A 16,823-nucleotide genomic window follows, 5' to 3' on the forward strand; every position below is an offset into this window, starting at 1 on the left:
TGGCCTTGAGCATTTTATGATTTTGTTTCTTAGCATATCAGTTATACTTTTACTTTTTTAATTGGTTGTCCTAGAGTTTTCAATAAACACTGACAACTAATCCAAATCTACTTTCAAACACTATACCACTTCATGGATAATGTGAGTACCTTATAATAACAAAATAATTCCTCCCTCCGGTCCCTTGTATCGTTGTCATTCATTCCACGAATATAAAGGCATAATAAAAGCACACACACACATTAAGATAAACATAAATAAAAGAATGTATTGTTGGTGTTACTACTGGGAAAAAACTGTTGTTAGATCAATTAAGAATTACAAAAAATAATACTTTTGGGGCAGCTGTTTGGCTCAGGAGAGCATGCAACTGTTAATCTTACGGTCATGAGTTAAAGCCCCATGTTTGGTGTGGAGCCTACTTAAAATTTAAAATAACAACATTGGGACACCTGGGTGGCTCAGTTGGTTAAGTGACAGCCTTTGGCTCAGGACATGATCCTGGAGTCCTGGGATCGAGTCCCACATCGTGTTTCCTGCTCAGCAGGGAGTCTGCTTCTCCCTCTGACCCTCCCGCCTCTCACGTGTGCTCTCTCTCATTCTCTCTCAAATAAATAAAATCTTAAAAAAAAAACAAACAATAGGGGCACCGGGGTGGCTCAGTTAAGCGTCTGACTCTTGATGTCACCTCAGGTCATGATCTCAGGGTCCTGAGATCGAGCCCCGCATCAGGCTCAGCATTAAGCAGGGAGTCTGCGTGAGATTCTCTCTCTCCCTCTGTCTCCCTCACTCCACTTTCTCTAATAAATAAAACTTTGGGGGCGCCTGGGTGGCTCAGATGGTTAAGCACCTGCCTTTGGCTCAGGTCATGATCCTAGGGTCTTGGGATCGAGCCCCACATCAGGCTCCTAGCTCAGCGAGGAGCCTGCTTCTCCCTCTGCCTCTGCCTCTCTCCCTGCTCATGCTTTCTCTTCTCTTTCTCTGTATCTCTGTCTCAAATGAACAAATGAAATCCTTTAAAAAAAATAAATAAAACTTTGTAAATAATAATAAAAAATATTCACTTGACCTTGACTTATTCCTCCTGCAATGCTCTTCATTATGTAGATCCAAGTTTCTCTTTTTTTTTTTAAAACAATTTTTTAAAGATTTTATTTATTTACTTGAGAGAGAGAGAATGAGAGACAGAGAGCACGAGAGGGAAGAGGGTCAGAGGGAGAAGCAGACTCCCTGCTGAGCAGGGAGCCCGATGTGGGACTCGATCCCGGGACTCCAGGATCATGACCTGAGCCGAAGGCAGTCGCTTAACCAACTGAGCCACCCAGGTGCCCTAGATCCAAGTTTCTGACCTATATCATTTTCCTTATCTCTAAAAAAGTTCTCTTAACAATTCTTGCATGGAAGATCTCATGATCATCCCCTTCCCAGAAATTCACATGATGAAATCCTAACCCCAAAATATGATATTAAGAGGTACAACTTTGGGAGGTGCTTAGGTCATGAGATTGGAATCCTCATGAATGGGCTACTGCTTTTATAAAAGTTCCACTGGGGGGGGCGCCTGGGTGGCTCAGTTGGTTAAGCAACTACCTTCGGCTCAGGTCATGATCCTGGAGTCCCGAGATCGAGTCCCACATGGGGCTCCCGGCTCAGCGGGGAGCCTGCTTCTCCCTCTGACCCTATCTCCTCTCATGCTGTTTCCCTCTCTCTCTCTCAAATAAATAAATAAAATCTTTAAAAAAAAGAAAAAAGAAAGGAAGTTCCACTGTGGCACCTGGGTGGCTCATTCGGTTAAGCATCTGCCTTTGGCTCAGGTCATGGTCTCGGGGTCCTGGGATTGAGCTATATGATGTGGGGCTCCCCGCTCAGCAGGGAGTCTGCTTCTCCCTCTCCCTCCGCCCCTCCCCCAGCTTGTGTGTGCATGTGCTCCCTCAAAAAAAGTTTTTTTGGGGAAAAAAAAAGGTTCCACCAAGATCCCTAAATTCTTCAATCATGGAAGGACACAGAAAGAAGAGCGAACTATGAACCAGGAAGAGGATCTTGACCAGAGAACTCACAAATGCTGGCACCTCGATCTTGGACTCCCCAGCCTCCAGAACTGTGAGAAATGAATGTTTATCTTTATATATAGTATTTTGTCATATCATCTCAAATGGACTGATGGCAGGTTTACTGGCAACAAATTCCCTAGTTTTTCTTTCAGAAAGGCTGTTTGCCCAGAACTGTTGAAGGAGAATTTTGCAATGAACAGAATTCTAACCCGATCAGTTTTTCTCTCAACACTTTAAAAATTTAAGTCCTCTCTGTTCTTGCTTGCATGGTTACTGAGAGGGTGGATTTAAGTCTTAGTATTCTTCTGGAGCTAAGGAATTTTTTTTCCCTCAGGCTTCTTTCAAAACTTCGTAATTTCAAGAAGTTGAAAATAATATGCCTACATATGGGGGTTTTTTTTGGCATTTATCCTGCTTAGTGTTCTCCTAAGCCTTCTGGATCTGTGGTTCATTTCCTGTTGTTAATTTATCTCTTAACAATGTATTTTGAAAAATATAATCCCTATGGAGACTGAGTCCCTAATTGGCTCAAAAGACTGAACATCTTTTGTACATGCCATCGCCTCCAGGCCACATGGTTTGTGATGTGTCCCTCAGGGGACTACTGCAGAAAGAGTAGCTGGAGCTCTAAACAGGGGATTGCCTTGGGGACCCACCGTAGGAAACCCGTCTCCAGAGGAAGAAAGGAAACTCATCCCATAGGGTCCCACCTAAACCACATCCCCAGGTGTGCTACCTCCCTCCAGGTGTCTACGCCAGTCCCCACGCACCACCCTTGCCCTCCCACCTGGCATGGTGGTCTGCTGGCATGCCCCACCCTGCTCCCCACATGGCTCAACCCATTTCTCACTGTCCCCACTGAGATGTGAACACACTCACAATTGGGTCTGCAAAGGAAAAGACCTCACCAGGTTGCTGTGCAGAACCCTACCCTCATCCCCTACTTCTGGGTGAGGCCCTGCCCCATCTGACCAGTTGGGCATCAAAAGACCAATAACATCCCTAAGAGATTCTCTTTCGCTGCAAGACACCACCCCAGAACTAAGGTCACATACTGTGGATAAATACTGGGTCACATCCATGCCTTAACTTAGAAGGGAATGAGAAGTTCCAGTTGCCCATAATTTCCATCAGTGTGTCAAACCACAGAGCTCAGCTTCCTTAAGTATGCTGAGCTGGTGACTGACGTACATTATTTGGACCTGCCAGGTGGCAGGAGTTAAATGACTTCTGCCACAGAAATGGTCAGTGATTTCAATCTAGCAAGGACTCTGCAAACATCAGAAAGCACAATGAGGCATCTAAACCTTCCCCAAATAGCTGGAACTTACGGAAAGTCACTGCACCGTAGACATTCAGGTGAACAAAGTTAACTTCAGGAAGGTGGCTGCTTCACAAAGGTTCTCCCCCAATGTAATTTTACAAAGCAAGGAAATATCACCTTCTGTGCTATTTTAAACCCTTTCTGCAATGTCAACTCTCCAGTGTGGAATGAAGACAGATGACTGGATAAAGGAATGGTGTCATTCACCTCACCCATGAGACCTTACAGTTCAGTGTGAATTCTGTTTTTTCTGAAACTGTGTCTTTGGCCAAACGATTACCTATATTCTTCACATTTGTCTTACCTCAGGCTGCTCTAAAAAATCATAAACTAGGTGGCTTATAAAAACATAAATTTAGGGGTGCCTGGGTGGCTCAGTTGGTTTAAAAGACTGCCTTTGGCTCAGGTCATGATCCTGGAGTCCCTGGATCGAGGCCCGCATTGGGCTCCCGGCTCAGCAGGGAGCCTGCTTCTCCCTCTAACCCTCCCCACCTCATGTACTCTCTCTCATTCTCGCTCTCTCAAATAAATAAATAAATCTTAAAAAAAAAAACAAAACACAAATTTATTTCTCAGTCGTGGAGGCCGGATATCTGGCAAAACAGTCCTTATAGCATCTGGTTCTGTGTCTGGTGAGATCCTTATTTATAGATGATCTTCAAAAATGGTCCTTACATGATATATAGAGGAAGCAAGCTCTCTCAGAACTCTCATGAGGACAATAATCGCATTCATGAGGGCTCCACACTCATGCCACATTCTAATTGCAATTCCCTCCCAAAGACATCACCTTAATTCCTAAGCCTATCGCAGTAGAGGATAGGAATTTAACATATGAATTTTAGTGAACATAAACATTCAGTTCATAATATCACTCATAAGGACTTGATCAACTATGTACTTTGTGGTTTAATGAGACTGGAGCTTTGGCTGAAAGATTTTCCACATCCCCAGCATTTCTAAGGCCCTTCTCCAGTGTGAACTCTTTGATGATAATTAAGAGCAGTATGACCAATAAGAGATTTCCCACATTTGTTGCACTCATACGCCTTTCTCTTGTGTAAATTCTCTGGTGGTGAATGAATGTTGCCATCTACGTAAAAGATTTCTCATATCTGGGGTACCTTGGTGGCTCAATTCATTAAGTGTCCAAATCTTTATTTCGGCTCAGGTCATGATCTCATGGGCCATGGAATCAAGCCCCAATTCTGGCTTCAAGCTCAGCAGGCAACAGCTTGAAGCTTCTCTCCATTTGGCCCTCACCTCAATGTTCTCTCCCTCTATAAAATAAATAAATAAATCTATTAAAAAACTAACACATTTCCCACAAACATCACACTTAAAAGGTCATTCACTTCAGTAAAGCTTTAGGTGTACCATGAGATTGTTTCTCTGGAGAAAGGATCTTCCACAGTCACTGAACACATAAGGCCTTTATCCAGTGTAAACTCTAGTGACTAAAGAAGCCAGTCCTGGCGATAAAAGACTTCCAACACTCACTGGAGACATACGGTATTTCCCCTGTCTGAGATCTCCAGTGATAATGGGGGGCATAGGGGGCAGAGAAAGACATAAAAGATTTGGCACAGTCACTACACTTACAAGGACTTTCCTTTCCCCAAGTTGAACCCTATTAGTAATCAACACTGAGCTATGGATAAGAGATTTTTCACATCCACTCCAAACATAACAGTTTTTTTTTTTAAAGATTTTTTATTTATTTATTTGAGAGAGAGAGAATGAGAGATAGAGAGCATGAGAGGGAAGAGGTTCAGGGGGAGAAGCAGACTCCCTGCTGAGCAGGGAGCACGATGCGGGACTCGATCCCGGGACTCCAGGATTGTGACCTGAGCCGAAGGCCGTCGCTTAACCAACTGAGCCACCCAGGCGCCCCACAACAGTTTTTTCTACTGGGCTATCTATAAAATGAATGATGACAGGAGAAGTGTAGGACAATGTCCTTGAAGGTCACACCACCCTTTCGTGAAAGTGACCAATGTAACCATGAACATTCTCTGAGAACCCATAACCCACCCCCCACACATCCACCCCAGACTCCCCACCTCAGAATAAATACCAGGTCCTGGGGCCTCTAATGCCACGCTCCTCTCACCTTCCCATCAGTCACTGTGTTCAGTCCTCAGCAGCAACAGGCAGGGGGACACACGGATGCACTCTAAGCTCTGGGTCTGGCCTGCAAGGTCATCCCCCTGCCACGGTATTCCCATGGAGTCTCCCACGTTGTGCCCTCAAGACAGCCAATTATACGCCCTGCCTTACCAGGAAGTCTTCAGTACCAGGGCGCTGAGGCCCTTAGCTCACACTTCCCCTCCACGTGTACAGGATTCTGTAGACTCTACCACTCTCACGTCTTCAGACCCCACAGATGAACTCCCACACCTTCCTGCCCCACAACAAAGGATCCTCCCTTGACTCACACTCGTACTTGTCACGTGACATCCACAGGATGTTTGACAAACTCAAACAGGTTCCAGTCCCACCCAGTACTCCCATGGATCCCAAAACAGGGAAAGCCTCAAATGCTGCTGAGAAGCCCTCCTCAGCTGCCTGTAACCCTCCCTTCAGTAACAGACACTCACAACCACGGTCAGCTTCGGATACTCACAGACCCTCTTCCACTTCTCTGCTGCCCACGCTGTCCCGCCACAATCGGGAACCAATCATCCTCTACTGAACCTTTGTGAAAACCCCAGCCCTAAGGGTCTCCCTGCCAGGCACAGGGAGGGACCACAAATGACATTTGCCCCAGACTTTTTCTAGCAGGAAGACTCAGAAACACCCCAGACACCATAGAAGCTGACCACAAGATTCTGGTGAAGCCCTAGAACGCGGGACAGAGAGCAGCCCCCGCCTGTCACCTTGTCTCAATCGGAGATGTCCTCAGCCATCTCTTCCAATCATCCCAAGGAACCTTGGCCATCATCTGCCAGATCTCTCTCTCCTTCACTCATGTTGACAATGCCCATCAACCACAACCACGTGCTGCGCAAGAGAACCACTCTTCAGCACCTCTTAGGAGGATGCTTGACCTACCGGCAGCGTTGCCACTACGCCCTGCATTCCCTTCCTAAATGTGAGCCAAATCTCCACCCGGCCCACACAGGAGCCATCACTTTTTCAACCCTCCATCCTGAAACCTTCCCCCAGTTTCCCAAACTTTGCTGTCCAGCTCCCTACTTGATTCCATGACTCACTCTTCTCTGACACATCTGAGACTGTAAACAATTCAGTCCATCACAAAGGTTTTGGGTTATAATGCAAATTAACACAGAAGCTGAATTATTTATATATGTATGTCGATATTATTTATTTATTTGCAATTATCCTCAGACAGAACAAGTTTGGGATGTGCAATCTACTCGTTCCCTCATGTGGGGAGAGCCCAATCCTGCTTTCAAACCACCCCTTAGAGTGCACAAAATGTACAAGATTAAACTAAACCAAGATGGCGTTTACTAATGCATCAACCAGAGCAACACGTGGCACCTAATTCCTGTGTGGTGACCTGGGAGCTAGAGTCATCAAAGCAGAGTGAGACCAGTAACATCCCCATGGGATTTAGTCTTCCTGTGCAAGTCACCACCCAGAACTCAGATCACCCACTGTGGACCAACATTGGGTCACATCCATGCCCTAATTTAGAACAGAATGAGGAGTTCCAATTACCCATAATTTAGATGCGCAAACGAGAAAGCAGACAGGTCAGCATCATTAACCATGTTGGGGTGGTGACTTAGGCACACTATGGGAACCGCCAGGTGGCAGAGGTGAAAGGACTTCTGCCACAGACACTGACAGGGACGTCCATCGTGCAATAACTGCATGCACATCAGAAAGCACAATGCAGGTTCTGAATTTTTCTGAAAATAGCTGGAACTTATGGGAAGTCACTCCACTGCAGACATTTGGGTGAACCACGTTCCAGTCAGGTAGGTGGCTGCCTCAGAGGTTGTCCTCCAGCCGAAACTATACTAAGCAAGAAGTATCACCTTCTGTGCTATTTTAAATCCTTCCTGCAGTGTGAAGACTGGAATGGTATCTAAAACCACGATGACTGATAAGATTCCCCACATTCACAGCACTCTAAGGCCTTTCTCCAGTGTGAAGTCTCTGGTGACGATGGAGGGCAGAACTAGCAGTAAATGATTTCCCACATTCATTACACTCATAAGGCCGTTTACCTGAGTGAACCTTTTTGTGTACACTGAGGCTATCTTTTCGGGGAAAGGATTTACCACATTCACTGCATTCATAAGGCCTCTCTCCACTGTGCACAGTTTGGTGAGCACGATGTTGATTACTAGTGATAAAAGACTTGCCACATTCACTGCACTTATAAGGCTTTTGTCCAGTGTGAAGTCTCTGGTGATAACGGAGGGCAGAACTAGCAGTAAATGATTTCCCACATTCATTACACTCATAAGGCCTTTCTCCAGTGTGAACTCTCTGGTGACGACGGAGGGCAGAACTAGCAATAAATGATTTGGCACATATATTACACTCATAAGGCCGGTCACCTGAGTGAACCATTTTGTGTACACTGAGACTACCTTTTCGGGGAAAGGATTTGCCACATTCAGGGCACTCATAAGGCCTCTCTCCACTGTGAACTCTCTGGTGAGCACGATGTTGATTACTAGTGATAAAAGATTTGCCACATTCACTGCACTTATAAGGCTTTTGTCCAGTGTGAAGTCTCTGGTGATAACGGAGGGCAGAACTACTGGTAAAAGATTTCCCACATTCACGACACTCATAAGGACGTTCTCCAGTGTGAAGTCTCTGGTGAGAACGGAGGGTAGAACTAGCAGTGTAAGATTTCCCACATTCACAGCACTCATAAGGCCTTTGTCCAGTATGAAGTCTCCGGTGAGAAGATAGGGCAGAACTAAAAGTAAAAGATTTCCCACATTCACGGCACTCATAAGGCCTTTCCCCAGTATGAAGTCTCTGGTGAGAACGGAGGGCAGAACGAGCAGTGTAAGATTTCCCACATTCACAGCACTCAAAAGGCCGTTCTCCAGTGTGAACTCTCTGATGATGACGGAGGGCAGAACTAGCAGTAAAATTTTTCCCACATTCATTACACTCATAAGGCCTTTCACCTGAGTGAACCTTTATGTGTACACTGAGGCTTGTTTTTCGGATAAAGGATTTGCCACATTCACTGCACTCATAAGGTCTTTCTCCAGTGTGAACTCTCTGGTGATAACGTAAGATAAAACTACCAGCAAAAGATTTCCCACATTCACCGCACACATAAGGCCTTACTCCACTATGAATTGATTGGTGATAACGTAGGGCAGAACTACCAGCAAAAGATTTCTCACATTCATTGCATTTATAAGGCTTTTGACCAGTGTGAACTCTCTGGTGAGAACGGAGGGCAGAACTACTGGTAAAAGATTTTCCACAGTCACCGCACTCATACCGTCTTTCCCCTGCATGAGATCTTTGATGATAGGAGAGGGCAGACATAGAGGGAAAAGATTTTGCACAGCCATGACACTTAAAAAACCCTTCTCCAGACTCAACCCTATGAGTAATCAACACTGAGCTACAGCTAAGAGCTTTTGCACATCCACTGCAAACGTAACTCTTCACTCCACTGTGCCATCCCTGGGGATGAATGAGGACAGATTTGTGGCCTAAGGATTTCCCACATTTGCTGCACGTGTACTGCCTGGATGCACTGTGAGTCTTTCCATGTTCCTTCAGCGTTGGCGTCTGCTTAAGCGATTTTCCACATTGACCAAACTCGTGTGTTCTTCCAGTATGGTATCTCTGGTGTATGGCAAATAAAGATTTGTACCTGAATGTTTTCCCACATTCACTACACACAAAGGACTGTCTTCCAAGGTGGACACCCTGCTCCCGATTATGTGTGTGTTTGGGACCAAAGGTGTTCTTGCATTCTCCCCAAGTGTCATGACTTTTTCTGCTTTGTAAAGTTGCCCTGCGCTGGGTGATCGTGTGTGGCTTCTCCCCAGTATCAGTGGCCTCTTGCTGCAGATGCCCCGAGCCAGACAGGAAGTCCTTCTGAACTTCTCCACAGGTAAGGGGCTTTCCTGAACCATGGAATCCCCAGCTCTTCACAACAGAGGCCCTGTCCACACGGCTTCTGGAGGGTTCTGCTGCCACGTGCTGCTCCTGCTGCTGCTGAAACTTTACACTGAAATAAAATCGTTTCCCACAGGCCCCACACCTCAACAGCTTCTGGCTGTTTTCTTTTCCCTGGTGCGCAGACAAGTGGAAAATGTCTCTCAGGACTGGACCACACATCTCACAGGGGTGGGTCTTCCGGGAAGACTGAGCTGCCTTGGGCGTCCTGGTCTGTGACACGCCTACAGAAGTGCTCTGGGCAAAGGGTGCCTCATCCTCTGCTCCACAGCAGCAACCTGAAGGCGAAGAAGCGCTGGTGAAATTTGTGTTGACTATAGCGAGGGGGTGAGCCCATCACATACACGCACCCGACTCATCTAGGCAGGACTGTATGGCACGCTTTTCCACACACACGAGATGAAATTCAACTGAAGGAGTGGCCAAAGTATTATGGAGAGCACACCAGAAGGACAAAAACACTAGGGTATGACACAAGGGAGAGAGCCAGGGTCTACAACTTGTTTTCTGCCTACACAAAGGTTTGTGTAGGACCGTTTCTGCTGCTGGTGTTTGGCTGAGTAGACGGCTGCAGCACAATCCAATCACACGAAACTGACTGCAGTCAAGGTCAGTTTAAGGACACGTGAATGTCTCATTTCAAAATGTCTGGGGGTGAACGGTGAGGTACACAGAAAGAGCAGTGACAGAAATGGGAGAGACGTGCACACCTGAGATGCAGGGATTATCCCTGTCCTGGAATTCACGGAATTACCAAAGGAGTAGAAGGCATGTGACAAAAAAATGTCAACAGCGAGGAAAGCGAGGAAGGAACGACAGAAACGGGGTGTGGCCATCAGCAATGGCACCAAACCCTGGCTGAACAAACAAAGGTGCCCGGTGCGATCAAACACAGGCCGGATATCACACCGTTGCCAGCTACCATTCATGAGAAACGGGCTCCCTGTGACACCACCTGGTCATGTCTGGAGCATGTCCATGCTTTGATACACAAGGCACTCCTCCCTGTAAGCCGTAGCTGAGCAACTACAGGATACAGGAAGATAGAAATGCTGTAGGAAAACAGGCCAAGTGGACCGCCAGCACTATCCTAGAGCTACTCAGGACACGATGGACACAGAAGAACGTCCTATGGAACTGTTATCAGCAGCAAGGGAGAATGAGAGATACCATCCTTCACCCCAAGAAACATCAACGCAACAGCTGTCCATGAGTGACATTAGCCTCCGAGGGCTCAACCGTCCAATTAAGATGGACTAGTCCACAGTGGAGCATAAAAAAGCACAAGCACACAGAAACGACAGCTGGAGACTGTTATTAGCAGAGACAGGTGGGGACGGGTGGGAAATAAAGCCTGGGGCTATCTCCATCTGCCACAGGGTGGGTGCGACTGCAGTCCCTGCTCAGCAGAGCCTCCAGCTTCCGGCTCCGCAGAGGACACTGGAACATTTGCCACCAAGTCAACCAAAGCCTAAAGCCAAAGCCATCTTCAGAAGATCAAACCTTTAAGCAGCACATTTCTGATTTCAAACTAGATCACAAAGCTAGACAATTCAAGACAATTGGGTACTGGCATAAAAACAGAACAACAGAATGGAAGGAAAAGCCCGTAAGGACAGCCACACATATACGGTCCAACTACTCTTTGACCGTTATGCCAAGAAACGACGCTGGGGAAGATATAACCTCTTTCGTCCTACTGCTGCGAAATAGAGGAGTATCCAAATGAATGAATAAGACTGGATCCCCATCTTATAGCACTCCTTGAAACGCACGTGTAATTGATTAAAGACCAAAAGTTATGACCTGAAACCCTAAAACGCCCAGCAAAAACAGAGGGAAGAGCCTCTTTAACCTTACTCCTGGCAATGGGTTTTTGAACAGGACACCCAAAGCATATATAATGAAAGCAAAAGCAAACAAGCAGGACTGTACCAAATGGAAAAGTTACAAAGAACAACTGGAGCGGGGCGGGGCGGGGCGGGGGGCCCTGGCAGGCTCAGCAGGTAAAGCATGTGACACTTGATCACGGGAGCCGTGAGTTCCAGCCCCACATGGGGTGTACAGATTCCAAAAAAAAATTTTTTCTAACGTTTAAGCAAAATAGTAAGGTGACAGGGCGCCTGGGTGGCTCAGATGGTTGGGCGTCTGCCTTCAGCTCAGGTCATGATCCCAGGGTCCTGGATTGAGTCCCACGTCGGGCTCCCTGCTCCTTGGGAGCCTGTTTCTCCCTCTGCTTCTCTCTCTCTCTCTCTCTCTCCCTCTGTCTCTCATGAATAAATTTAAAAAAAAATAGTAAGGTGACAAAGAACATTTTGGAAACACGGGACGCCTGGGTGGCTCAGCCGGTTAAGCGTCTGCCTTCGGCTCAGGTCATAATCCTAGGGTCCTGGGATCTAGCCCCACGTGGGGCTCCTTGCTCAGCGGGGATCCTGCTTCTCCCTCTGCCCGTCACTCCCCCTGCTTGTGCGTGCTCTAACAAACAAACAAATAAGTATGTCTTTAAGAAAAAAAAAAAAAAGAACGTTCAGTAAACACGCACATGCATGAAAACTAAGACATAAAAAGGCAACACTGCCACTTTCCACAACATGGAGGAACTTGGAAAACATTATGCCAGGTGAAATCATCACACAGAAGAGACAAATACTGTATGGCATTATTTACATGGATATCCTTTTTTTTATTTTAAAGACGTATTTATTTGTGAGGGAGAGACTGAGAGAGCGCCTGTGCCCACGAAGAGGGGGGCAGATGGTGGTCAGGTATACACATTTCCATTTACAAGATGATTCAGTCCTGAGGAACTAATACAGCATGCTGACTACAGTTACTACTGCATTTGTAGAGCTCAAATTTGCTAAGAGGGTAGATATCAAGCTTTCTCAGCACCACCACCACCAAAAGTAACTATGCCAAGTGATGGTTGTGTTGACTAACTTCATTTTGGTATTAATTTCATAATCTTTTTTTTTTTTTTACGATTTTTATTTATTTATTCATGAGAGACACAGAGAGAGAGAGAGAGAGAGAGAGGGGGGCAGAGGGAGAAGCAGGCTGCCAAGGAGCAGGGAGCCCGATGCGGGATTCGATCCCAGGACTCCGGGATCATGACCTGAGCCAAAGGCAGACGCTCAACCATCTGAGCCACCCAGGCACCCTTAATTTCATAATGTTTAAGTACATGAAATCATTACATAATACTTTCAATTATATAATTCGATTTGTCAATCATACCTCACAAACCTGAAGGAGGGGGGAAGGTAGAAGAGAGATGTACACATTACAAACAGATCCATACAGGGGCACCTGGGTGGCTCAGTCGGTTAAGCGTCTGCCTCCGGCTCAGGTCATGATCCCAGAGGCCTGGGATCGAGTCCTGCATTGGGGGTCCTTGCTAAGAGGGGAGCCTGCTTCTCCCTCTGCCTGCTGCTGCTCTCTCTCTCTCTCTGACAAATAAATCAATAAAATCTTTAAAAACTAAAACCAAAAGATCCATACAGGACATTCTTGAGAACTAGCCCACGGTCCTTTAAGGTAGTGACCATACCAATGCCTCCAATTTCAGGCACAAGGAAATGTCACCTAAGAGAAGGGGAAAAACCTAGGCCATCGAAAAGTCATGGATCTAGACACATGGACCCAACCAGGGAGAGGGCAAGCAAGGTGCAATCCATCAGCCTCACTGCATGACCACTGACCTCCAATCTTACCCGATCAGGGCTCAGCACAGAGGGCACTGGGAGCTGCAGGGCGGAGAAAAGGGAACACCAACAACTCAGAGCTAGCAACAAAAGCAACTAACCAGAAAGCTGGGAAAGCAAGCAGTGCCCACAGTCCACACCAGAGAAGGACAAACCTACCCTGGAAAATGCAGAGGGGGGACACGGGTGTACACAGTCTAGTCCAGGTCAAAGTGCGGGCTGAGGGCCTTACCCAGTGAGGATATAAGTGTAAAGTTCTCCAGCATCACATGGTGGTACAGCCGTCTCTGAGCCTCATCAAGAAGCCTCCACTCCTTCCAGGAGAAGTACACGGCAATGTCCTCAAAGGTCACACCACCCTTTCATGAAACAGACAGATGAAATCATGAACATCCTCTCTCTGAGAACCCACAATCCAACCCCCCAACATCCACCCCAGACTCCCCACCTCAGAATAAATACCAGGTCCTGGGGCCTCTAATGCCACGCTCCTCTCACCTTCCCATCAGTCACTGTGTTCAGTCCTCAGCAGCAACAGGCAGGGGGACACATGGATGCACTCTAAGCTCTGGGTCTGGCCTGCAAGGTCATCCCCCTGCCACGGTATTCCCATGGAGTCTCCCACGTTGTGCCCTCAAGACAGCCAATTATACGCCCTGCCTTACCAGGAAGTCTTCAGTACCAGGGCGCTGAGGCCCTTAGCTCACACTTCCCCTCCACGTGTACAGGATTCTGTAGACTCTACCACTCTCACGTCTTCAGACCCCACAGATGAACTCCCACACCTTCCTGCCCCACAACAAAGGATCCTCCCTTGACTCACACTCGTACTTGTCACGTGACATCCACAGGATGTTTGACAAACTCAAACAGGTTCCAGTCCCACCCAGTACTCCCATGGATCCCAAAACAGGGAAAGCCTCAAATGCTGCTGAGAAGCCCGCCTCAGCTGCCTGTAACCCTCCCTTGAGTAACAGACACAACCACGGTCAGCTTCGGATACTCACAGACCCTCTTCCACTTCTCTGCTGCCCACGCTGTCCCACCACAATCGGGAACCAATCGTCCTCTACTGTACCTCTGTGAAAACCCCAGCCCTAAGAGTCTCCCTGCCAGGCACAGGGAGGGACCACAAATGACATTTGCCCCAGACTTTATCTAGCAGGAACACTCTGAAACACCCCAGACACCATAAAAGCTGACCACAAGATTCTGGTGAAGCCCTAGAACGCGGGACAGAGAGCAGCCCCCGCCTCACTGTCACCTTGTCTCAATCGGAGATGTCCTCAGCCATCTCTTCCAATCATCCCAAGGAACCTTGGCCATCATCTGCCAGATCTCTCTCTCTCCTTCACTCATGTTGACAATGCCCATCAACCACAACCACGTGCCGCGCCACAGAACCACTCTTCAGCACCTCTTAGGAGGATGCTTGACCTAGCGGCAGCGTTGCCACTACGCTCTGCATTCCCTTCCTAAATGTGAGCCAAATCTCCACCCGGCCCACACGGGAGCCATCACTTTTCCAACCCTCCATCCTGAAACCTTCCCCGTTTCCCAAACTTTGCTGTCCAGCTCCCTAGTCGATTCCACGACTCACTCTTCTCTGACACATCTGAGACTGCAAACAATTTCAAAACAATGTAGGACCTCCCCCAGGAAAATCTACCCACTGCTACCTTCAATCCACTTAATGGGAGCTTCCACCCCTTCAGCTGCTGGGAACTGTGAAAATCAATAATTGGAAACCTCAGGAAAATGGAGTCGGGAGGTTGCAGCACAGGGAGCTCTCAGTCACTGCCAGTGATCCACTGCAGACCAAAAGGAAGAGACTGACTTGACCTTATATGGGGACACTACTGCACTAGCACAGGCCCGAAAAGACAGGATTTCCTGATCACCCCACCCAACACCTCAGCCAATGAGAAGCCACAACTCCCAGTTTACTCCAGTGGACCTGTAGTTTATAACAGCCGTCCCAACTTCGCCTCTTTCCCCTGAAACAAGACTACCTCTCGTGCTCTCCACACTGGCCTACTGTTCTGACTCAGCCTGTTTGTTCCAAATTGCACTTCTCTTCCGTTGCCACATAGACCCATCTGTGCGGGTAAAATAACTGCCAGTCTTTATTTCATTTTTAAGGTCCACGGACCGAAAGCCCTGGGGCGCTCCCTCCCCGCCCCCTTTCTCTTCTCACCTGCAACACGCACCACTTGCCGCGGCCCTTCTCAAAACACAGACCGGGAGTCCACCGGTTCGCCAACAGCCACCGCGCGCAGAGCAGCGGTCCGCGGACTCCACCGCCGACTACCGCGATTCCCTCCTCCCGCGCGCCCGGCCTCCTCGCTCACCCCCGCGGCGGGCTCTCCTCTCTCGCGGCCAGACCACGCCTATTGACCCCGGGCGGAGACCGCCTCAGCAGCGCCAGGAGGGCCGGGCTTCTCGGGCAGCGCGGGCCTCCCTGGCCGCGCCGCACTGTGCTCCCGACAGAAAGAAGGGCGATGTGCTGCTCCCCGCCGCCGGCGCAGACCCCCTCCGGCCCCTGCCCCGGCCGGCCCCCCGGCCCGGAGCCCGCTCCTCACGCCGGCACGCCGGCGCTCGCACACGGGGCCCCCGCCCCCCGCCGCCGCCCCGTCCGACGCCGGGGCCTGGGCCGCAGGGCCGCGAGCCGGCGCCCCGCGCTCGGGCCTCCGGGGTCTGGGTGGGGGGACAGCGGGGAGGGCCCGGGGGACGAGCGCTTACCTGCGGCGGCTCCCTGGGCGCGGCCGCCGCCATCGGACTCGGTGGGCCGGCAGCGGGGCCGGAGCGGAGCGGACACCGGGACCCGACTGTGTGCGCCGAGGACGGCGCCTCCCCTCGCGGCTTCACGAGCAGGCCCCCGGACCCCGACGCGCGCTCCGGACCCTTACGGGATAAACGGAGCCAACCTGAGGCTAAAAGACCGCGGGGCGGGGTGCGGGGTGCGGAGGCGGGAGGCACGAGGGCGGAAGTCCCGCCCCCAGCGGGTGCGCACGCCTCGAAATGCCGTGTCCCGTTCCCTCATTGGCTCCTCGCTGCGTCCTCAAGGCCGAGGCTCTTCCGGGGGGGTGTGGCTCCCGGAGTTGCGGCGGTCTCAGGACGGGCGCCCTCCACCCCGGCGTTCCAGAGCTTAGGTCTCCCTCCACATCAGGAAAAGCTAAGGATAGTTACCAGCTCAGAGACCTTTTAGGAGAAGGCTCCACACGTCTAGGAAAAGATAGAATCAAACAGAGCATGTTACCGTGCTAGACCCATGTGCCTGGACATTTGAGGCTTTTTATCATCAAAATGTGACTTTTGTCATTCCTGAAAACATTGAGGCATAGTACTGTCAACCTTAAGTAGAAATAGCCAGTTATTTCACCAGCAGTTTCTTTAGGAACAGAGGAATTTCAAGTCCAGGTAAGTACACTGTGGCCAACCACAAGCGAGCCTGAAGAGAAAAAGGGAAGCACACATTTCCCTCCTTAAAAAAGGAATGTCTAAAATGTCTGTTTTTCTCTTAAGGGATTACAACTCTTCAATGAACATAGAAAATGTTCACTGGAAAGGAATATGAGTTTTCATCAGGAGGCTGGGGAGAAG

At 48.8% G+C, this 16,823-nt stretch overlaps 1 protein-coding gene across 3 annotated transcripts; it reads right to left on the reverse strand.

Moving 5' to 3' along the window:
• Positions 1-5,203: 5,203 nt before the first annotated feature.
• Positions 5,204-16,155, reverse strand: LOC113936729 (zinc finger protein 345-like). Of its 3 annotated transcripts, none has more exons than XM_035725105.1 (4): positions 15,963-16,155; positions 13,719-13,853; positions 13,453-13,579; positions 5,204-9,794 (listed from the first exon to the last, which is right to left on the reverse strand). In XM_035725105.1, exons 3-4 carry the CDS (start codon positions 13,484-13,486, stop codon positions 7,480-7,482), a joined length of 2,349 nt encoding a protein of 782 aa, XP_035580998.1. In that variant the 5' UTR covers positions 13,487-13,579; positions 13,719-13,853; positions 15,963-16,155; the 3' UTR covers positions 5,204-7,479. The 3 variants fall into 3 exon arrangements, with proteins under 3 accessions (XP_035580998.1, XP_035580999.1, XP_035580997.1); XM_035725106.1 differs by lacking the exon at positions 13,719-13,853 and adding an exon at positions 15,418-15,695; XM_035725104.1 differs by lacking the exon at positions 13,719-13,853 and having other exon boundaries at positions 15,963-16,153.
• Between the last annotated feature and the right edge of the window lie 668 nt (positions 16,156-16,823).

The sequence above is a fragment of the Zalophus californianus genome, chromosome 17 (genome assembly GCF_009762305.2).
Source record: "Zalophus californianus isolate mZalCal1 chromosome 17, mZalCal1.pri.v2, whole genome shotgun sequence".
NCBI classification, from domain to species: domain Eukaryota; kingdom Metazoa; phylum Chordata; class Mammalia; order Carnivora; family Otariidae; genus Zalophus; species Zalophus californianus.

What these genes read in the sequence shown, in the direction of transcription:
- LOC113936729 (XM_035725104.1), bottom strand. Translation starts at nt 15,995, where the DNA reads ATGGCGGCGGCCGCGCCCAGGGAGCCGCCGCAG. An exon ending in CGCCCAGGGAGCCGCCGCAG is followed by an intron (nt 13,580 to 15,962) that starts GTAAGCGCTCGT and finishes GTTTCATGAAAG; the next exon opens with GGTGGTGTGACCTTTGAGGA. An exon ending in TACACTTATATCCTCACTGG is followed by an intron (nt 9,795 to 13,452) that starts GTAAGGCCCTCA and finishes CTTCGCCTTCAG; the next exon opens with GTTGCTGCTGTGGAGCAGAG.